Here is a 23,553-nt window from a genome sequence, read left to right as displayed (position 1 = left end):
CATCAGAAAGCAACCCTTTGAAATATTTGCAATGGAACTACAAGCACACACATTTTTACTTTCTATTACTAACGTATAGCGGAGCTATGCTACGAGTAAGTATTAATCAGAAAGCATTGCAATCGGTTGATTTTTTTTTTCGATCGGGGATCGAACCCAGGTTTCTGAATGGCAATCAAGAACCACTGGGCTAAAAGTCCCCTCAAAAGACATTTACCCCTATGACTTACCTGAATAACTGGGAAAAACGTCAACAGTCCGGCAGTCAGGACGGTTAGCTCAAGAAAGAAATTCTTCGTAATTGACCAGCCTTCCTTGCTGAGGCCTTGAGCGATCCGAATTTTAGAATCGAGATGAGAGGGGATGGAAATGATTGACTTGGTTAAAACGAGGATGTTTTCTAAGCCTACGATTATGATGAAATATGGCAGCACCTAGAAAGAATCAAGAAAGAAACATTTATTTATTAAAACAATTAATTGACCAGCCTTCCTTGCTGAGGCCTTGAGCGATCCGAATTTTAGAATCGAGATGAGAGGGGATGGAAATGATTGACTTGGTTAACACGAGGATGTTTTCTAAGCCTACGATTATGATGAAATATGGCAGCACCTAGAAACAATCAAGAAAGAAACATTTATTTATTAAAACAAATGCGGCCAGATAGACTACCAATAAGAAATCTAAAAACATCCGATTCAGCACAAACGCTCGTTAAAACAGTCTGCCAGTACGTACTCTTTTCACGGGACGAATCCTATTTACTAGAAAATAGAACAATAATGTTAGAGATCGTAAGGATTTTTTTCCTTTTATTAAACACATTTTACCAATAAAAATGGAGACCAATTGAAATTTTATAGTATACCTAATCAATAAGGTATAGCAGATACAATAGCATGTATAATGTATAGCTGTATAGTCCGATGGACCATAGTCGTCCTCGTCATTGTCGGAAGTGTCGTCTACACTGGTAGTTTTGTATGTATCACCTGAGATGTGGGGGAAGAGAAGACAAACTAAATCATTAGAGCAATGTGAAAGCGGTTCGAAGAGGAAAGATTTGGTACTTGTTCAGAGGTCACGTCACTGGAAAACTGCGACAAAAGGAGCTGTCACAAATGAGCTATGACCAGTGTTATTATAGGGTTAGGTTAAACACAAGAAGGAGCTTTCTTTTTCATTGTGTGGCTTCTGAATAATTACCAAAGTATTTTTTTGTCAATGTTGTGCAGTAGGTTTTGTAACAGCTTCATACCTCATTCTGATGATTGGCCCCAAATCTTCAAAGTATTTTACAAGGGAATTGAAAGACAAGGAGGTTAAGGGTATAAAATCCTGATTGGGGAAAAGTTATTGTTGTTCTACAATATCTTTGCTAGCTTCCGTGATGGGAAAATTAGATAAGCAACTTCCCAATGAACATACATAATATTTAACTCCACACACAAAAAGCCCACTCTGAGGATTAAGTGTAGGGGCAACTGCCTCAAAAGATGGGTTAAGCTTATACGAATCTACGAATCCCATAATTTGACTTACAGTTATTTAGATCAAGAGGTTCCTCATGAATATTTGTCGTGTTCCCAGGAGCCTTCTCGTTACTTTGCTCTCGTTGGAAACTATGATAAATATTTTTCACCTTCTCCCCGAAATCAAAACCATCGTTCTTGTACAGCTTCGTTTCGGACCGAGGGTGGTTGGACTGACTGAATTTCGTACTAATTACGGACTGTAGATCGGGAAACAGCTTGGTCTTTGGGTGAACTTGTCGGTTTTTGGACAGCCATGCGAGTTTTTCTCGTTTACGTTCTCTGGTGCTGGACGCAGCTTTGCTCCAGATACAAAAAGACATCTTTTCTTTATTCTGCTATCGCCATTCGGCGAAAGCTAAAGCCGCTACAACAACAACAACAACAACAATAAGGACACACATAGCCTTGTTGCTTAGCGTATAAATAAACAAATAAAATAAGAAGGTGAACTTTACCTCTTTTCCTCTACCATTTCTATCAAGTTCCAATTGGAAGCAGTAACAAATACCCATCGTCATGAAGAAAGCTGTCATCACCACTACAACAGCACTCAATGCGATACTGACCTGAAATGAGAAAAATTATCCAAGTGAGTTTTCAGCTTTAAATTCAAAGGTTTTGCTAATAGTTTGTTTACTACGCAAGAACTCTTAATGGTTGGTTCCATTCTGATCTTGAGCAAAAGTTTTCAAGGTCTAAAATGATGTTGAGAAGTTTAGTGAAAAAAGGGCCATTTTCTGTACTATTTTCCTTAAAAAAAAGTCCTTTTTTATAAATCTCCTCATTTATTATTTACTAATAAGTTGATAAATCTGATGATCCATTAGTTTTCTGACCCCATTGGGCTTGCGGAACTGCGTAAGCATCGCCATTGTACTGCAGAAGTTTTGAACCTGAAACCACAAAACGTGTAGAATAGAATGGAGCAGTTGCAAATGGGTAAACATTATTAATAAATGGTCGATTCCTACGTAAAAACTAGTGAAAAAACCAAATCTGCGGTCAAATGGGTAAAAATTATAAATAAATGGTCGATTCCTATGTAAAAATTTGGGAAAAATCCAAATCTGAGGTCAAAACTCCATAACTGTAAAAGGTCGAAAATTCAATTTTCATTTTCCGTTCTAATGAAAGAGTTCAAAGATGTGTGACGTCAGACTTCAGGCAGTTGCCTCGCTAGGTAGCGCTAGTATGCAAGCACGCTTGCGGAGGAGCAGAAAGAAATGCGCACAAACACATTAATGTGTTGCCTGCGAGGGAGCTTTACCCGGGACATTTGATGTGACGTCATCGCCTACGCGAGCGTATGCCGTGATTGCCGTGACGTCAAAGTTCACGATTTACCGGTATTTTTTAAATCGATTTATCTCGGGATCTAGAAGTCGTAGGAGAAAAAGAAAAATTCCTTTGGTCTTCATGTTTCCTGCTCTATGACTTTGAAACATCACCCAAGTAAGCGCATATACCTTGAATATACCTTGTTTATCCTGCTGGGATAGGAATGAAGACGTGTTGATGTAGTGTTGAAATCTCTGAATGAGAAATTGTAAATCAACGGAGGACTTTGTTTCAAGAAGAGAAAATTGTTGGAACTGCCCTAGTGACGTAGTGGTCAAGAAGCCCGCCTGGTAAACAGGAGGGCGCGGATTCAATTCCAGGCGAAGTATGGAATTTTATCGTCTTTTTTTTTTTGAGAATTTGGGGATTTTATCATTATATTTAATCCAAACGTCTGGCATGGTACCTTAACCTTGCTATAATAAGCAAAACATTAAATTTATTTTTTATCACCGTTTTTATTTTCAAGAGTCTATTTTTTTTTTTATTTTTTTTTTATTATAATTCAAATACCTATGTATTTAATTTTGCGTCCAACATCAACTTACCAGCTGTATAGTGCTTAACAAATGTCCCTGGAACCGGTCCCACACACACAGTCTCTCATCTTGGCCCAAACTGATCACATAACTGTCCGAATAGGTTAACGCATGAATACAGCCATCATGCGCTTGTATACTGTACATACAGGCCCCTGTGACTGTATCCCATACACAGAGCAGACCATCTTGACTGCCAGACCCTGTGATTATAATGAATTTATGACATATCTGTACGAAAATCCTTTGGTTAACACAGGATGAAAAGGAACACAGTATTATTTTGGTGCAATAAAACTTTTCTTAGCTTTCATAGGAATATGTTTTGAGTTGGAAAAATACCTTTGTAGGTATATATCTGTTTTTCATCAAATAAATACATAGAAATAATGAATGAATTTAATTGAAATATCAAGCGGTATATTTAAAAAGATCCATTTTGGGGACTCTAAATCCACATTGACACTCTACGTTCAAAATTCAGCACTGTTTTCGTATCCGGATATAACTGTAAAACATCTGGCCGTAACCAGAAATGTATCATTTTCCGAAGCGTATCCATACACAGAGCAGACCATCTTGACTGCCAGACCCTGTGATTATAATGAATTTATGACATATCTGTACGAAAATCCTTTGGTTAACAGTTCTGGTGGTTAACACAGGATGAAAAGGAACACAGGATTATTTTGGTGCAGTAAAACTTTTCTTAGCTTTCATAGGAATATGTTTTGAGTTGGAAAAATACCTTTGTATGTATCTGTTTTTCATCAAATAAATACATAGAAATTAATGAATTTAATTGAAATATCAAGCAGTATATTTAAAAAGATCCATTTTGGGGACTCTAAATCCAAATTGACACTCTGCGTTCAAAATTCAGCACTGTTTTCGTATCCGGATACCTATAACTATAAAACATCTGGCCGTAACCAGAAATGTATCATTTTCCGAAGCGTAGAGTATTGTAGGTATTGTGATTTACTATGTATTATGTTTTACAATACATACTATGTATTGCATTCCATTTGTTAGTTGGTAACCCTGGACACGTTAAGTATTATGTTTTAGATACCTGACATCATACTGACTCCATCAATGAAGAGAGTAGTGATGGGACCACAATGTCCATGCAGTGTGAATAGAAGCTGCTGATCTTCCAATTTGTACACCTGATGAGAAACAATAAATACATGTTAATAAATTATTTATCTTTAACGAATTGAGAAATCAGCCCTAATTAGGGTGATTGCTTTGGACTGACATTTGGTTTTGGCTACAAATTTTACGGGAAATTCAGACGTATACTTCCTGTAAGTCTTAGCCGACAGTATAAATATAAAAAAAAGTCCCCCAGCCAGAAAAGAGAAAAAGCATATATATTTACCCTCCATTTTTTTTTCCTAGAAATTTACCACTGTCGTAAAGGGGGGACTTATTAGTTGAGTATAACTATTATTATTTCATAGGCCTCCAGAATCGAGATATAGTCTCTTCTCACCATCTGATGAGAGGCATACTACGTGATGGGCATGCTACGGCAAAGACCACACGAGTCTAATATAGCAGATGTTATTTTAAACTTACTTTGAGCGTATGGTCTTGACTGCCAGTAATAACTCTATTGCTGACACACTCCAGCACTGTGATTGGCTGATGAATTGAGATATAGTCTCTTCTCACCATCTGATGAGAGGCATACTACGTGATGGGCATGCTACGGCAAAGACCACACGAGTCTAATATAGAAGATGTTATTTTAAACTTACTTTGAGCGTATGGTCCTGACTGCCAGTAATAACTCTATTGCTGACACACTCCAGCACTGTGATTGGCTGATGGTGAGCTCTGGTAGATTCTACTTTACAGCACGTCAGAGTCATTTCTTCTTCTACTTGCATCTTTTTAAAATCTAATAGAGATCCAGCACTCCCCGTCCTGAGATGAACTGGAAACGGGAAGAATGAATGAGTGGTTATATCCCTCATTATGGTCCTGAAAATCACTTCCCAATTCCTCTCATCCGATGTATTCAGGGTTGAATGGTAGGGATTGTTTTGGGGCAATAATTTCACCCTGTGTTTCTAATATCTTGTACTTATTTGTGTACATAGCCGAGGAAAACGAAACTTGGGGAGAGATAAAGTCGATGGCACAAAATCGAATCCGGTGGCGTTCCTATGTTGAGACCCTACGTCCCCCTCGGGATTATAGGACATAAGTCAAATCAAAGTAAGTCAAGTCATTTGTGTACATTGAATAATAAACCAATAAATAATCTAAATAATAAACAAATTTATGAAAATGTTCTGCTTGTAAATGGTATGATAAATAAATTACAAAACACCTTATTTATACAGAATTGTGTAGAACTCATAGTCCTTTTCATAATGTAACAAATATGTAATTTCACCCATTAAAAAAAGTGAAGTAGTATTCGTTTTTAGTAGTACCTAAGCGAACTAGGCGGCTACAAACTTACTTCTATGAACAGATTTGTTCATTTTCAATTGACTAGTAGTTTCATTTTGATCTGAAGCGTTGTTGAGAAAGGTGAGTTTGATAAAGTCCAAAATACCACTCAGCCTAGCTGCCACTACAAATGTGTCTATGATCTTTAATGACGTCACACCAACTGCGTTCTTCTCTTTGTAAACATACTGAAACAAGAACCAAACACGTTATTCTTATGCTAGGGTTTACCAACTCGGGATTGAGATGAAGCGAGGATACCCCTATCCTTAATAGCCAGGTCAACCTCGGATTGAACTCAATCCTGAGACAATCCACGGTGTTAACACTCGACCTTAGGTAGAACAGTAGAAGGTATGTTTTCTGCAGTAGGAAGAGAAGATAGGAGAAAGCCAGCCGTTCCGAGAACGAACCTTAGGATAAAATCCGCCCCGGTTAGGAATTGAACCCAAGGCCTGGCACTTACAAAGACGCTCTACTCTCCAAGCTAAGATAGATTGTAATTTACTTATTTGCACCAAGTATACATTATAATATTGAAAGGGCCGAGGTTTTTTTCGGCTCTGTGCTTGGAGTTCGGGGTGCACTCAACCTCGTGAGGACAATTGAGTAGCTACTTTAATCGAGCAGCGACCAGTGGCGGCATTACAAGTCGAAGAGTCGAGCGATAATAAATATTATGATGATTGAGTAAATGAAAAACTTGTAATACTGTGATACCCACAAAGTTGTGAAAAAGCTCTCTGCTTTACCACAAAGATTCATGATTTGATTTTTTTTATTTTTATTTTTATTGTTATAAATTTTAAGTAGGTCAGTATTGGGGTTTTTAAATATTTTTAATATTTTCTTGGGGCACAGAATTGAGGGGCACAGATATTTAAAAACTTACTTTTAATTTACACGAAGATATCTCCCACAGTTCAATATGACCGCTGGAAAAATTTGAACTTTAGTTGATTTCATTGAAAAAAAAAAAAAAAAATTAAATTTTTTGAAAAAAAAAAAAAAAAAAAAAAAAAAAAAAATACAGTCTCAGTTGGAGTCAAATAATCAAGCCCTTTAAGTTCAATATGTACCAACTTCAGTGGTGTAGTGATTAACGCGTTGGCTTTGGATCTGGAGGATGGCGGTTTGAGTCCAAGTCATAAGATTTATCTAGGTGTATTAACTGAGGAACGATATTTGTGACAAGTATTTAACATGATCCGTCTATTTGTCAAGTGAAAACATGGTATCTATCACTTCACTATCTTATTTGTGTATATAACATTATAATTCAATGTTGGCACACTCTCATAAATATCAATAAAAAAAAAACTATCTTATTTTTTAACAATGGTCAACATAATTAAAATTCCTTTAAGTTCAGTACATGAATTTCATGACATGACTTGGACTCGAACCACCAACCTCCAGATCCAAAGTCCAACGCGTTAACAACTGCACCACTGAGGTTGGTTTATTTGTGTATATAACATTATAATTCAATGTTGGCACACTCTAATAAATATCAATTAAAAAAAAAAACTATCTTATTTTTTAACAATGGTCAACATAATTAAAATTCCTTTAAGTTCAGTACATTAACTTTGGACTCCTGTATAAACTTACAAGCTACTGAGTCTTATCTTTGACAATGGGGAACCGCACTATCCTCAGTTGATTGTTATAGTCACACACAATTCCGTCAGAGAGCGGTGTAATCTGATGAATAAACACACAGTTGTCCGCGTTGCCTAGCTTGATTACTCGCACCGTTTCGGCAGTCCTTACGTTGATGATGACCAGGGAACCTCGACGAGACGTGATGAGAAGATCATGCGTAAGCATCGCCATTGTACTGCAGAAGTTTTGAACCTGAAACCACAAAACGTGTAGAATAGAATGGAGCAGTTGCAAATGGGTAAAACATTATTAATAAATGGTCGATTCCTACGTTAAAAGTAGTGAAAAATCCAAATCTGAGGTCAAAACTTCGAAAAAATAACTGTAAAAGGTCAAGTCGATGGCACAAAATCGAATCCGGTGGCGTTCCTTTGTTGAGGCCCTACGTCCCCCTCGGGATTATAGGACATAAGTCAAGTCATTTGTGTACATTGAATAATAAACCAATAAATAAAGAGTCTAAATAAGCTTTGCTCTTCCTGAAAACAAATGGAGATCTCCTGTAATTTAAATACAATGTAGATCAAAAAAATCCTGGGGCCCTGTTTCCAGAAGGTACGATTCGTACGGATGTACAACTATTATAAAACTACAATGTTAAAAATAAAAAGCCATTGTTACAAATTACAAATTATAGAGAAAAAGCTCAAAAGGAACTAGCGCTTCTCACAACTTTACCTTCAGTCACAGGTCACTCAAATTTTGCAGAGAGCTTCGATATTTTACGACGATCAAAATTTGTACTTAGCTGATGAAATATGAAAAACTACATACTTGGTTCGATGAATAATATCAATCTGCTCCCCGACTAGCGCTTCTCACAACTTTACCTTCAGTCACAGGTCACTCAAATTTTGCAGAGAGCTTCGATATTTTACGACGATCAAAATTTGTAGGTACTTAGCTGATGAAATATGAAAAACTACATACTTGGTTCGATGAATAATATCAATCTGCTCCCCAGTGTACGCATCCCAGGATCTGATCTCTCCCGAGAGACAGGAGCTGATGACTATGTTCCCATCGGTGGCAATACATTCAACTTCCTGCGGGTGACCAATCAGAGGTATGGGAACTGCCTCCAGGACCACCTTAAACATTAAGGACAAAGGATAAGACAACTAAGCTTAAAAAAAGAGGTCTCAGAGGGAACTGTAACTACTAAGGTCTCATCGTCCCGAAAGCGAAGAGACAAAAGGAAGACAGGAGAAAGCCAGCCGTTCCGAGAACGAACTTTATCCGTTCAGGCTTTTCAATTTAGCTGGGAAAGTATATTCGCCACTGCACCAGATCCGCCTTGCACGCGGGAGACCCGGATTCGATTCCCGGCGGGGTCGAAAGATTTGTATCATGCAAATGCTTCATTCCGTGACTGGCTGTTGCCTCGTGAGGAAAATGAGTAGCTATGTAATATAAATGCGCATAGCGACCGGTGCCAGCATGGTAGGTAAACATTGGGAGCTGGATTATTGAGATATTTGGAAAATTGGAAAATCCTACAATGCTACAATGCCAGAGCACCAAATTTGTGACACAAAGAAATGGCATTTATTTATTCAACTGAACTATTACTGGTATTATGTTTTAGATACCTGACATCATACTGACTCCATCAATGAAGAGAGTAGTGATGGGACCACAATGTCCATGCAGTGTGAATAGGAGCTGCTGATCTTCCAATTTGTACACCTGATGAGAAACAATAAATACATGTTAATAAATTATTTATCTTTAACGGAATTGTGAAATCAGCCCTAACTAGGGTGATTGCTTTGGGCTGACATTTGGTTTTGGCTACAAATTTTACGAGAAATTCAGACGTATACTTCCTGTTTAAAGACTATTACTGAGATTTGTAAGAAGGTATATTCTATTTTATTCTACAAACCTGACGGGTGCCCGAATTTTTCTGCACCAGTTTTTCGGCCGCTTGGAGTCTCGCTTCCATTTCCAAGATGGCTGCTCTTCTCTCCCCATCCCAGGCCAAGGGGGCTTGAAACTTCTGCTTGGATTTGTTATTCTGAGTGTTTGGATTCACTTCTGAGCTCTGCAAACCGTGAAAGATTCGAGATAAGTACGATGAGTGGTAAAAATAACTTCAATAGGAGTATAACAGTGGCTGTGCTCCTTCTGATAAGGAATTTTTTAAACAAAATAACCAAGGTTGGTTTAAATACTTAAAGACATTTAAATAAATCTCCCTTTGTCTCTAACCTGATTCACTTCTGAGCTCTGCAAACCGTGAAAGATTCGAGATAAGTACGATGAGTGGTAAAAATAACTTCAATAGGAGTATAACAGTGGATGTGCTCCTTCTGATAAGGATTTTTTTTTTAACACAAAATATCCATGGTTGGTTTAGTTTAGACACTTAAAGACATTTAAATGAATCTCCCTTTGTCTCTAACCTTTTTCCACCTGAAACTTTTGCATCTATGGAAATTATTGTAAACGTTATTGATGTTTAAGAACAATAAAAGAAGTACCCGGCTTACAGTGAAGATGTCAATAAGAAAGGGCTTATTCATTTGTAAAAACAGCTAAAACTATTTGATTCAGCACCATGTAAAAATAAATTAGGATAAGTAAAGAAGCACAGTACCTGAGCAAAGTGCACCATGCCAATACTGTAACTCTAACCTTTTTTCCACCTGAAACTTTTGCATCTATGGAAATTATTGTAAACGTTATTGATGTTTAAGAACAATAAAAGAAGTACCCAGCTTACAGTGAAGATGTCAATAAGAAAGGGCTTATTCATTTGTTTCCGCTGTTTAACAGCTAAAACTATTTAATTCAGCACCATGTAAAAATAAATTAGGATAAGTAAAGAAGCACAGTACCTGAGCAAAGTGCACCATGCCAATACTATAGATAATACCGCCAATCCACATCACCATACAGAACATCAGCATTCTCTGCACAATCCTCGTTCTCGCCCACAAATGAATAACTTTCACTCTCTTCGGCATCGGATCTTGCTGACTGCCTTTCTGATTCGAAATCACGCTCGAGGCGACGATTTTCGACAGCGATTTCGACCGCGATTCACCATACAGAACATCAGCATTCTCTGCACAATCCTCGTTCTCGCCCACAAATGAATAACTTTCACTCTCTTCGGCATCGGATCTTGTTGACTGCCTTTCTGATTCGAAATCACGCTCGAGGCGACGATTTTCGACAGCGATTTCGACCGCGAAAGGCGCGAGAGAGGCTTGGATTGGATTTTCGAATGGAACGAGTTCTGGTATTGGAACAGTGTGCGTGGAGTGTCCGTGGAGAGGAGAGGATCGAAGGACTGGATGTCCAAGGACAGGACTGTCACGAAGAACACCATTTGAAGGAACAGGTCGCACACGATGGCGATCACGCCGAAGATACAGATTTCCTGGAATTGGGAAACGAAATTGAAATGAGTGTTTCTGACTGCAGCTGTTTCTTTCCGCTGTTACTTTATCTTTGTTACTAGCGAGCAGAAACCACGTTTAAAGCACACCACACAAAAAAAAAAAAAAAAAAATGAGAGGCCTATACATTGACACAGAAGCGTGCTTACTTCAAGAACACATGAAACATTCTGAACATTAACTCATGTCGGTCTGTATCGTAGCAGCCCAATGCCCATTCCGACAATATGTCCCTCATAGTTGGCGCGCATAAGTGGACCGAAAAACTTCCCATTGAAGGTGCGGTTCAACAGGAGAACATCAGAAAGCAACCCTTTGAAATATTTGCAATGGAACTACAAGCACACACAGTTTTTACTTTCTAATTACTAACGTATAGCGGAGCTATGCTACGAGTAAGTAATTGAAATCAGAAAGCATTGCAAAATCCGGTTGATTTTTTTTTCGATCGGGGATCGAACCCAGGCTTTCTGAATGGCAATCAAGAAGCCACTGGGCTAAAAGGTCCCCCTCAAAAACATTTACCGCCTAATGACTACCTGAATAACTGGGAAAAACGTCAACAGTCCGGCATTCAGGACGGTTGACCCAACGCTAAAGAGTAATTCTTCGTATACTTAGACACTCAGGCCTTACTTGCTGAGGACTTGAGCGATCCCAATTTTACGAATGGAGATGCACGACCAGGACAGATGGAACGTCCAATGATTGACAGTTGGTTTATTGTGAGAAAAAAAAAAAGGGGGGGGAAACCCTATTTTTAAAAAAAAAAAAAAAAAAAAAAAAAAAAAAATGAGGACAACATCCCAAATCAATCAAGGATTTAGTGGTTGCTTTGTGCGGCCAGATAGACTACCAATTAGAAATCTAAAAACATCCGATTCAGCACAAACGTTCGTTAAAACAGTCTGCCAGTACGTACTCTTTTCACGGGACGAATCCTATTTACTAGAAACTAGAACAATAATATTGTTAGAGATAGTAAGGATTTTTTTTTTCTTTTATTAAACACATTTTACCAATAAAAATGGAGACCAATTGAAATTTTACAGTATACCTAATCAATAAGGACACACATAGCCTTGTTGCTTAGCGTGTAAACAAATAAATAAAAAAAGAAGGAGAACCTTACCTCTTTTCCTCTACCATTTCTATCAAGTTCCAATTGGAAGCAGTAACAAATACCCATCGTCATGAAGAAAGCTGTAATGTGCCACTATGTACGGTAGTCAAATTCTCAAACAATGTTGAGGATAAAATTCTATACCTCTGCTAGGATTGAACCCACGCTCTGCCGATCACCAAGCAAACGTCAAGATCTACAATTTGTTAAAATTTGATGAGACATGATGTAGTTTTGGATTCTTACCCTTTGTCACTCAAGAAATGACATGAAATTGGCAACATTGTTCGTCTTAAGTTAAACTTAAGTTTATCTTTAGATTTCATACATACGGGGGTTAGTCATTCTGTTCTATGGAAGAGATCATAGTGTGGGAATCCTGTCATTCCTCCCATAAGAAAGTGACAAAAATAACTGACTATCAATGAGATGTATGATACATTGTTTTTAGTATTATTGAGCAGATAAAAATGTGACAGTGGGCCCTAACCATGTAATGGAATATTAGGGATTCACTATCAAACATAATGGAGTGAAAACTTGGCATTGTCCCATCTATCTACCTCACAACATACAAAATAAAATTAATTCACCATTCTGAACAAGGTGAAAAAAGTGTGTCTGCCTTGTGTCTAAGAGCTAGAGGGAACTCCAGTCTGTTTACCCCTACTTTTATATTATTTTGAACTTCTTGATTAGGAATGACCTATTACTTACCATGGTATTGATGCTCCAGTTTTAGTTCCTGCATTTGCAAAATTCCTCAAAAATTCAATTTAATTATTATAATTATTTAACTTTGTTCTTCTCTGGTTTTTGTTTCAGTGAACACAGTAATTCCAGTTGTAAAGAACTACAACTTTAACTTAATTTATAAAGAAACTTTTTCTTTCTAATATAAGTTCTGTGGGTCAACTTGATAAGGAGAACCAAAAAGGCAGATATATTTTGCAGAACTTCAAAGAATTATTACCTCTCCTCTCCTCTAGTCTCCTCTCCTCTAGTCTTCTGTGTTCAGTGTACCTCGTTTAGTGTTTCCTGTAGCCCTGATGATGGAGGGAGTGCCTCCGAAACATGTCGGCTTTTAATAAATAAACTGTAATAATTCTTTGAAGTTCTGCAAAATATATCTGCCTTTTTGGTTCTCCTTATCAAGGATTAAAAATTATTAGAAACTAGAAAGAAAGATGGCCTACCTCCGCTTTGTGAAGCATAATATCTATTCTCGTTCATTCCGGGGTCTTTGCTCTTCCTAGGATTGTCATTCTCGTCATCAGAGTACACTCCATGGTATGCTCCATTACTGTCAAACGTACCACCACGGGTTTCCGATAGGTTTTCCGTGGCCCTGAAAACAACGCTTAACATTAACATCGATTTTTTTCGACAAAGTCACAAGTTTGAGTCGAGGCTGTATGGTATGCTCCATTACTGTCAAACGTACCACCACGGGTTTCCGATAGGTTTTCCGTGGCCCTGAAAACAACGCTTAACATTAACATCAATTTTTTTTCGATAAAGTCACAACTTTGAGTCGAGGCTGTTTTTTTTATAGTTAGGAAAAAAAGTGCTTTCGGAAACGCTTCCGCATTACTTCAAGGAATTTCTTCTTCCAAGAATAATAATCGAGAACGGAAAAGGTTGAGTCAGTACTTTGTGGCTTAGTAAAAGGAAAGGCATTATTTTGTTAAAGCGAAACGTTTACTCATTTGTTTAAGTTAAACGTTTAAAATGTCCATCTCGAAAAGACACTACTAAATTTTCATGTCGCTCCCAGGACTCAAACTCTGAATCTTCTGAATCTTAATCCTGTAGCCTATTCCACAAAATTATTAAATTGTAAAACTTACAAGAGTAGGCCCAAGAATATAAACAACGGGACTAATCTATCTGTTCGTTTACATAGATAGCGCTCTACACTTGTAACTTTTACAATTCCGTACTTTCGTGGAACAGGTTACTGTTCCGCGTGGAACAGGTACGGTCATAAGGAGAAAGGTTCAAGACCAACTTGATTCTCACCACTCGGGCAGATTATCCTCATTGAAGGAATACCTTCGCAACCGGTTCACCCCATTGTTACTGTTACTATTCGTGTTGTTGCTGTTGGAAGAATACTGGTTCTGGTTTTTGCTATCGTCCCACTTGGAGCCTCCCCTCTCTTTCTCCCACTTGTCGTCATCTCTCTCTGAACTGAAATGACACCAAATATTCGATTCAAAATGGTAAGTGGTAAGTAGATAAATTGGTACAAAAAATATCACAAAAATCTCCTATGAACTGACAATATGGCGTGCGTGCATGACAGAGAGAGGGAGAGGGAGAGAAGAGAGAAGAAAGAATGCAACGTTGCCAAAATGTTAAAACCCCCAGAGTACGATATTTTGGAACGGCTGGCTTTCTCCTATCCTGTCTTCCTTCTCTCTTCGATTTCGGGACGATAAGACCATAGCAGTTACAGTACCTACCAAAGAAAACACTCGGTCAGCTACGGTCCCGAATTACCTATTCCCCCAGAGTACGATATTTTGAAAAAGATCAGGTAGGTACCTAGTTAATAATAGGTAGTTAGATACCTACCTACTTGAAAAATAATAATAATTAAAAAAGCTAATATTATGTGTCTACCTAAGTACCTAACTAATAAATTTAATAATTATTAATGATAAAACAACAAATGTCCCATTACAATCTGAAGAGGTGATGAGCGTTCCGAGCTTAACCTAAATAATCGTACGCTTCGTCAGCAAAGAGCATACTATTATAGAGTCCCCAGAGTACGATATTTTGAAAAAGATCAGGTAGGTACCTAGTTAATAATAGGTAGTTAGATACCTACCTACTTGAAAAATAATAATTAAAAAAGGTAATATTATTATGTATCTACCTAAGTACCTAACTAATAAATTTAATAATCTTACGCTTCGTACCTAGTGTAATGTAAAGACAGAGTGGAGAGGTCAGCAAAGAGCATAGAGCTTTTTCCACTCTCAGTCCTATGCGGTTTGAACTCGCCACTTATTTTCAAAGCGCTAGGCTGCGGGTTCGATTACCGCTTGGGGCGGATTTTATCCTGATGGGATAATGTTCGTTCTCGGAACGGCTGGCTTTCTCATATCCTGTCCTTCTTCTCTCTTCGCTTTCCGGACGATAAGACCTAAGAAGTTACAGTTCCCTCTGTCAAACCTCTTAAAAAAAAAAGAATTTATTCTCAAATTTGCGAAGAATGCGAAATACCGCACAGATCGTATGAAATACCGTACAAATTATCCTGTACCGTACAACAGGCAACATTGCATATTGTTCGTCGATTTGTGAACGGACCCTAAACTTTGCTCGTTGCTGAAAAAATATAAACACTTTGACGGAGGGAAAATTCAAATCTACTACCTTTAAATTTTGTACATGTTCAATGCAGGGCATCTGAAATATTTTAATATTTAATTAAAGAAGTAGAGTGTTTTTAAATCAATTACTGAGCTAGTTCAAATAGCACTTTTTAGTTAAATAGTTCATAGCTTTAACCATGAATACCATGTGATATGATAGTGCTTACTTTTTGCCATTGATAAGGAATTTCTTGAGGTACAAATGAACCATATCCATGCAATATTCTTGCTTATGAAGTGATGCTTGAGAAAAGCATATTTATCATAGTTACAATGCACACAACCCACAGGTATTTTTACTATTTAAATTCTATGTGGAAGCTATGGTATGAAACTCTTGTAGGTGTTTCTTATTCTTCGCAAATTTGAGAATAAATTCTTTTTTTTAAGAGGTTTGACAGAGGGAACTGTAACTGCTTAGGTCTTATTGTCCGGAAAGCGAAGTGAGAAGAAGGACATGTTATGAGAAAGCCAGCCGTTCCGAGAACGAACATTATCCCATCAGGATAAAATCCGCCCCAAGCGGTAATCGAACCCGCAGCCTAGCGCTTTGAAAATAAGTGGCGAGTTCAAACCGCATAGGACTGAGAGTGGAAAAAGCTCTATGCTCTTTGCTGACCTCTCCACTCTGTCTTTACATTACACTAGGTACGAAGCGTAAGATTATTAAATTTATTAGTTAGGTACTTAGGTAGATACATAATAATATTACCTTTTTTAATTATTATTTTTCAAGTAGGTAGGTATCTAACTACCTATTATTAACTAGGTACCTACCTGATCTTTTTCAAAATATCGTACTCTGGGGGTTTTAACATTTTGGCAACGTTGCATTCTTTCTTCTCTCTTCTCTCCCTCTCCCTCTCTCTGTCATGCACGCACGCCATATTGTCAGTTCATAGGAGATTTTTGTGATATTTTTTGTACCAATTTATCTACTTACCACTTACCATTTTGAATCGAATATTTGGTGTCATTTTTGCCACTTGACATATTAATTTAATATCTGGTAAGTAAAGGTGTTGAAAGAACTTACTATGAATTCAATGATAACAATCCTAATCCTCTCAAAAAATCATTTTTTCTCGTACGATCCTCTAAACGTGTCAATGAGATTTTCGAAATTTTTTATGTGCGAGCAGAAAAAATTGCCAATAGGGCTAACGTAACAATGTTTCTGAATCCCCTCATTATGTCTAAAAGATGTTGGAAAGAGGAAGAAATTTGATAACATTTTTCTTGCACTCAGCCTCATCATATTCAGTTGTACAAAATTCTTGAATTTGATATCTTATTGATAGGTGTAGAGATACTGATAAACAACTTTACCTGTAGGCAATAGATCTGTCAAAAATTGGTTTTGAAATATTTAGATATTCAGAGGAATATGCCAACTCTACTAGTTAATATGTCAAAGAATGTTTGAAGTGAACTTTACAAAGAACCTCTCAACAAAGTTGTGTGTTCTAATCTTTTCTCCTCGCATGTCTCTTCATTATTTTATTGAAATAAAGTTTTTGCCTGGTATGTTTGACTGTGCCAATACATCAAAGCCTAACTTCCCCTATTGTCTCATTCTGTGGCATGTGCTTTTTATATTTTAACTAACAAATTACTCTTTTCTTATTGTTCAGTATTTCTGGTGTCACCTTTGTCTTTTTGGATTTTTACTTTTTTTCTTTCTAATACATTTTGTTCGCCAATAATTCCTTTGTATAATATGTCTTTGCTGTACAATTTCCATTTTACGGCTTCCAACCACTCTTCTATTTTTCACTTTCTTCAGTTATTGGTTCCTTATTCTTAATGTCATTTAACCCCCGTATGTATGAAATCTAAAGATACCCCTTGTCGTATTTAGTCATAAACAGTGTGACACTAAACTGGATTATTCTTTGCTTATTCCTCAAAGAGTACCTTCTGATACCCGTGTCCTTAATGTTGATACCGAATAATATTTCTGACAAAGTTACTTTGGCTTTATTTAAATCCTGCAAAAGAAAAAAACGTTTGAAATGAGTGATACAAATAGGAGGCTTTGGCGTACGAATACTGTAAAAAATGTAGTCAATGATTTTTGTATGTTAGTTAGACTTCTAAAAATAATGTCCTTTCAGTATGAATGAGGCTGCTGGGGCCTACAATCTGATGTAGTGTGTTTGTTAACCTCGGAAAATATTTAGAGAATGCACATGAACACTCTCTGAGTATCCTTAGAAGTTAAAAATCATACTCACATGATGATTGAAAATGGTTGAGATGAGTTGTGAGTCTTTTTGAAACATATTGATATCCTGCTGCCAAAGGTTAGCCGGTGAGAGAACTAGACAGCTGTACTCGGGCAGTACGCCTACCATCTTTTTTGTTCTCTTTTTCAATTGCTCCCATTCTGTGGCATGTGCTTTTTATATTTTAACTAACAAATTACTCTTTTCTTATTGTTCAGTATTTCTGGTGTCACCTTTGTCTTTTTTGGTTTTTTTCTTTCTAATACATTTTGTTCGCCAATAATTCCTTTGTATAATATGTCTTTGCTGTACAATTTCCATTTTACTGCTTCCAACCACTCTTCTATTTTTCACTCTCTTCAGTTATTGGTTCCTTATTCTTAATGTCATTTAAGTCATTCTGTTCTATGGAAGAGATCATAGTGTGGGAATCCTGTCATTCCTCCCATAAGAAAGCGACAAAAAATAACTGACTATCAATGAGTTGTATGATACATTGTTTTTAGTATTATTGAGCAGATAAAAATGTGACAGTGGGCCCTAACCATGTAATGGAACGGGGTGCACTCAGCCTCGTGAGGACAATTGAGTAGCTACTTTAATCGAGTAGCGACCAGTGGCGGCATTACAAGTCCAAGAGACGAGCGATAATAAATATGATTGAGTAAATGAAAGACTTGTAATACTGTGATACCCATGTGATACCCACAACTTTAATCGAGTAGCGACCAGTGGCGGCATTACAAGTCGAAGAGACGAGCGATAATAAATATGATTGAGTAAATGAAAGACTTGTAATGCTGTGATACCCACATAGTTGTGAGAAAGCTCTCTGCATTACCACAAAGATACCATGATTTGATTTGATTGAGTTCTTTATTCCAGCTATTGTAATGGAATATTAGGGATTCACTATCAAACATAATGGAGTGAAAACTTGGCATTGTCCCATCTATCTACCTCACAACATACAAAATTAATTTTGTAATGGAATATTAGGGATTCACTATCAAACATAATGGAGTGAAAACTTGGCATTGTCCCATCTATCTACCTCACAACATACAAAATAAAATTAATTCACCATTCTGAACAAGGTGAAAAAAGTGTGTCTGCCTTGTGTCTAAGAGCTAGAGGGAACTCCAGTCTGTTTACCCCTACTTTTATATTATTTTGAACTTCTTGATTAGGAATGACCTATTACTTACCATGGTATTGATGCTCCAGTTTTAGTTCCTGCATTTGCAAAATTCCTCAAAAATTCAATTTAATTATTATAATTATTTAACTTTGTTCTTCTCTGGTTTTTGTTTCAGTGAACACAGTAATTCCAGTTGTAAAGAACTACAACTTTAACTTAATTTATAAAGAAACTTAAAAAAAATGGCAGATTCAATGAAGTTTGGTCCTGAATGGTATGTACAGTTCAACAGCATCTGCTATTTTTTGTTGGGTTTTCCATGCATGTTGTTTGTATCTCTTCTTTTGATATTGTTGTTGAAAATCAATTGTTTCAACTGTCACTTTTCAATTCCTACTTCTCTAAAAAATTTCAAAATTTTAATCCATAAATATTGAACTTAATAGCAGCTTAAGTACATTGCAATCTAAATCATCCCTTTCAGGGTTCCCCCCCCCAATTAATAATAATTAATAAGTCTTTTTTTGAAATCCAGCCTTGCTTGGATTCCAATTCTTATTTCATATGCTAAACCTAGTTTTTTAAATTTCCAGGCTGCGTAACATGTCCCAAGATGGGAATCCTTCAGGTGGACCTGCTCCACCCATAACATCCTCTGGCCCCAAGTATCAGCTAGCAGACTATCGATATGGGCGGGAAGAAATGTTAGCTCTGTACGATGAGCAAGCAGTGATTAGTTCACCAACTACACTAGCTTTAGCAAATTTAGACCCTGTGTTGTACTCTGAAGTAGTCCAGACCCCGGTGTCATTCATACCAATGACTGAGGAGGAGACGGTAAGATAATATTCCTGTGTGATGTAGCACACAGCCATTTGGTTTGGTTATTAATCTTTGTTGTGTGCATCCTGAAAAAAAAAAAAGAAAAAAAAATCATCAAATTAAACAGTAAAAACAATTTTCATTAGTTCTCTTTTCTCCATAAAGGGATTTATAATAGAAGCAATGAGGAGCCCTATATTTGTTCAGTTGATGATTGTTTTTCCAATTTGTGCAATAATATGTTTTCTCTTAGGCCTCATCAGTGAAATCTAATAAGTTCAGAACGAACAGAGAATTTATTAGTGGCTTCTAAGAACGTCTGAAATAATATGTCTTTTTTTTTTTCAGAGAATTTATTAGTGGCTTCCAGCGAAAACCTTCCATAATAAAATGTCTCTTTTTCTTTCTCTTCCAGAGGATTTACAACAGAGGCTTCCATAATAAAATGTCTCTTTTTCTTGTGTGCATCCTTTAAAAAAAAAAAAAAAAAATCAAATTAAACAGTAAAAACAATTTTCATTAGTTACTTCTCTTTTCTCCATAAAGGGATTTTTAATAAAAGCAATGGGGAGCCCCTATATTTGTTCAGTTGATTATTGTTTTTCCAATTTGTGCAATAATATGTTTTCTCTTAGGCCTCATCAGTGAAATTTAATAAGTTCAGAACGAAAATGTCTTTTTCTCTGTTCTTTCTTTTTCCACAGAATTTATTAGTGGCTTCTAAGCACATCTGAAATAATATGTCTTTTTTTTTCAGAGAATTTATTAGTGGCTTCCAGTGAAAACCGAGAACTTCCATAATAAAATGTCTCCTTTTTTTTCTCTTCCAGAGGATTTACAACAGAGGCTTCAACAGTCGCGGGTTTTCGAACCCGTCGCTGGGCAGCGATCCGTCCAGTGGCGGTGGGAAGCCATTCAGCAAAATGAACACGTCGCCACTCTTAGGCGCGACGCCCCAGGCGACCAACAATTCGTTTCGGTCGCGAAATCAGGCGGGGATCGAACGGGGTCGCGGTCGCGGGGTTCCAGGCAGTTCGTATCACACGCGCCCTGGAATCAAGGACGGATCCGACCTGTATAACAACACGATGAATCGGAACCGATTCGGCGTCAATTCGGTAGGTTACATGGAATAGAATCTTGTTTTTATAAAGGTTTCATTTACATATTTTAAACTTTACCTATGAAATATATAAGACCTTGTTTAGACTGCGGGAGTAAAGGGATTCTAATAGGCTGTTAGGATTCTAATAGGCTGTTACGAGCTGAAAAGAAGGTTGGTGACACCCATCCTTAGTTATTTAGCCCAAGAGATTCTTCATGGAGTCATGAAATATAGACATAACGAAAAATATCGTTTGTTTTAAGACCCACCATGTTTATTATTTTTAGGATTTGCAATCCAATAGAGGCTGGGGGGATCGGAACGGGATTTTAGACCCTGATTCCAAGAAAGAAGGCCAGGGTCTTCACAACAGGCAGCATAATGGTAAGTGAACATATCCATTAAGGTCGAGGCGAGTTCGTGAAAAAAAAAGCAATGAAAAATAGCTGTCAGATAAGTAAAAGTAGTGCTTTATTTTGACTGTCAGTTTAGAAGACTGTCTCATTATGCTGATGGTTTAATTAAGCAACTCTTTATTGATATAATTGGACAGCACTAAGAAAAAAAAAAATCCAAAAGGGAAATTGCCTCATGGATGGTTCTTTTCTACTTAATGCAGTCCAATTTTGTTTACCCATTAGGTTTAAGATGGGTTAAAACAACTCATTTATAGTTATGGTACTTGAGCAGGATTTAATTTCATTCTTCTTTCCCTTTCAGCCTTAGGTGGGTATTTAAATCTCTTCTGTTTTTCTTTTCCTTTCAGCCTCAGGTGGGTCTGTCTCGGATAGCAACTGGAGGCGGTTCCGAGAAGATGATGAACCTTGGAGGCCTAACTTCAATCGGACTAACTCCACCGGGAATAACACGGAGAAATGGGGAGGTAAGAGCTAGATCATTAAATCTCTTCTGTTTTTCTTTTCCTTTCAGCCTCAGGTGGGTCTGTCTCGGATAGCAACTGGAGGCGGTTCCGAGAAGATGATGAACCTTGGAGGCCTAACTTCAATCGGACTAACTCCACCGGGAATAACACGGAGAAATGGGGAGGTAAGAGCTAGATCATTAAATCTCTTCTGTTTTTCTTTTCCTTTCAGCCTCAGGTGGGTCTGTCTCGGATAGCAACTGGAGGCGGTTCCGAGAAGATGATGAACCTTGGAGGCCTAACTTCAATCGGACTAACTCCACCGGGAATAACACGGAGAAATGGGGAGGTAAGAGCTAGATCATTAAATCTCTTCTGTTTTTCTTTTCCTTTCAGCCTCAGGTGGGTCTGTCTCGGATAGCAACTGGAGGCGGTTCCGAGAAGATGATGAACCTTGGAGGCCTAACTTCAATCGGACTAACTCCACCGGGAATAACACGGAGAAATGGGGAGGTAAGAGCTAGATCATTAAATCTCTTCTGTTTTTCTTTTCCTTTCAGCCTCAGGTGGGTAAGAAGTCTATCATTAGAGGTAAGAAGTCTATCATTAGCTGATCTGTTCGTATTTTTCTTTCGGAATTTGAATCGATTCCCCCTTTTCCAAAGAAAATTTTGAAAACGAAAACTAGGGGGGATTTTCATTTTGTTGGACATAAATGCTTGTCACAAATGTCGTTCCCTGCTGAATATACTACGCTAAATTTTATGACATGACATGGACTCGAACCACCAACCTCCAGATTCAAAGTCCACCGTGCTAACCACTACACCACTGAGGTTGGTTCAAAACGAAACCTATGTTGGGTGTATCGCTAGAGATACACGAGGCAGAGTACAGTAAATTAATGGTGTATCGCTAGAGATACACGAGGCAGAGAACTGTAAAATCATGGTGTATCGCTAGAGATACACGAGGCAGAGAACTGTAAAATCATGGTGTATCGCTAGAGATACACGCGGCAGCCAACAGTGTTAGATAGTGTTTCGTCAGGGTGTATTCCTGCGTGTTAGGGAAGGTGTTAAAGGAAAATACTAAATCTAGTTTAACCAATTTTAAGTGACGTGCTAGCGCTTGTACTTAAACCATTGGAAATATATTTTATTAGTCGACTTATCTATGTTATTAGTCGTTTTTGCGTCTATTTTATTAGTCGTTTCTGCGTCAAACCCCTCAATGTTTCCCGTTTCTCCCCCCTCAGGGCGAGGTAGTTGGAGGCAACAGGCAGAACAGAACGCTCGCAGTTCAGAGAGAGATGACGACAAGTGGGAGAAAGAGAGGGGAGGCTCCAAGTGGGACGATAGCAAAAACCAGAACCAGTATTCTTCCAACAGCAACAACACGAATAGTAACAGTAACAATGGGGTGAACCGGTTGCGAAGGTATTCCTTCAATGAGGATAATCTGCCCGAGTGGTGAGAATCAAGTTGGTCTTGAACCTTTCTCCTTATGACCGTACCTGTTCCACGCGGAACAGTAACCTGTTCCACGAAAGTACGGAATTGTAAAAGTTGCAAGTGTAGAGCGCTATCTATGTAAACGAACAGATAGATTAGTCCCATTAGTTTATATTCTTGGGCCTACTCTTGTAAGTTTTACAATTTAATAATTTTTGTGGAATAGGCTACAGGATTAAGATTCAGAGTTTGAGTCCTGGGAGCGACAGGAAAATTTAGTAGTGTCTTTTCGAGATGGACATTTTAAACGTTTAACATAAACAAATGAGTAAACGTTTCGCTTTAACAAAACAATGCCTTTCCTTTTACTAAGCCACAAGAAACGAACATAATCCCATCAGGATAAAATCCGCCCCGGGCGGGAATTGAACCCGCGGCCTAGCGCTTACAAGGTAGACGCACTACCA

General features: G+C 37.6%; 2 protein-coding genes and 1 long non-coding RNA gene across 3 annotated transcripts; 1 reads left to right on the top strand and 2 right to left on the bottom strand.

The window, feature by feature from the left end:
• Positions 1-2,012: 2,012 nt before the first annotated feature.
• On the bottom strand, positions 2,013-18,944 carry LOC103509083 (sterol regulatory element-binding protein cleavage-activating protein). The gene is given in 21 exon segments (XM_026823510.1): positions 2,013-2,101; positions 2,332-2,428; positions 3,422-3,615; positions 4,488-4,584; positions 5,182-5,360; positions 5,895-6,072; positions 6,777-6,819; positions 7,506-7,744; positions 8,022-8,031; positions 8,483-8,643; positions 9,161-9,241; positions 9,441-9,599; positions 10,396-10,600; positions 10,603-10,943; positions 11,502-11,556; positions 12,803-12,830; positions 13,282-13,433; positions 14,108-14,278; positions 17,320-17,465; positions 17,712-17,863; positions 18,911-18,944. Coding segments are annotated over 21 exon segments (2,811 nt in total).
• Positions 13,507-14,274, bottom strand: LOC113467377. The gene is made up of 2 exons (XR_003391472.1): positions 14,108-14,274; positions 13,507-13,561 (listed from the first exon to the last, which is right to left on the bottom strand). It is a non-coding gene; the product is annotated as an uncharacterized LOC113467377 (long non-coding RNA).
• On the top strand, positions 16,363-21,992 carry LOC103509080 (GRB10-interacting GYF protein 1). The gene is made up of 8 exons (XM_026823509.1): positions 16,363-16,483; positions 19,019-19,117; positions 19,437-19,680; positions 20,496-20,783; positions 21,058-21,154; positions 21,537-21,659; positions 21,701-21,817; positions 21,865-21,992. The coding sequence occupies exons 2-8, from the start codon at positions 19,086-19,088 to the stop codon at positions 21,990-21,992; spliced, it is 1,029 nt and encodes a 342-aa protein (XP_026679310.1). The 5' UTR covers positions 16,363-16,483; positions 19,019-19,085.
• The last annotated feature ends 1,561 nt before the right edge of the window (positions 21,993-23,553 follow it).

This window comes from Diaphorina citri, unplaced genomic scaffold (genome assembly GCF_000475195.1).
Source record: "Diaphorina citri unplaced genomic scaffold, Diaci psyllid genome assembly version 1.1 scaffold464, whole genome shotgun sequence".
NCBI lineage: Eukaryota > Metazoa > Arthropoda > Insecta > Hemiptera > Psyllidae > Diaphorina > Diaphorina citri.
The sequence above is the reverse complement of the archived record's forward strand: the minus strand, read 5'-3'. Positions and strand labels throughout refer to the sequence as shown.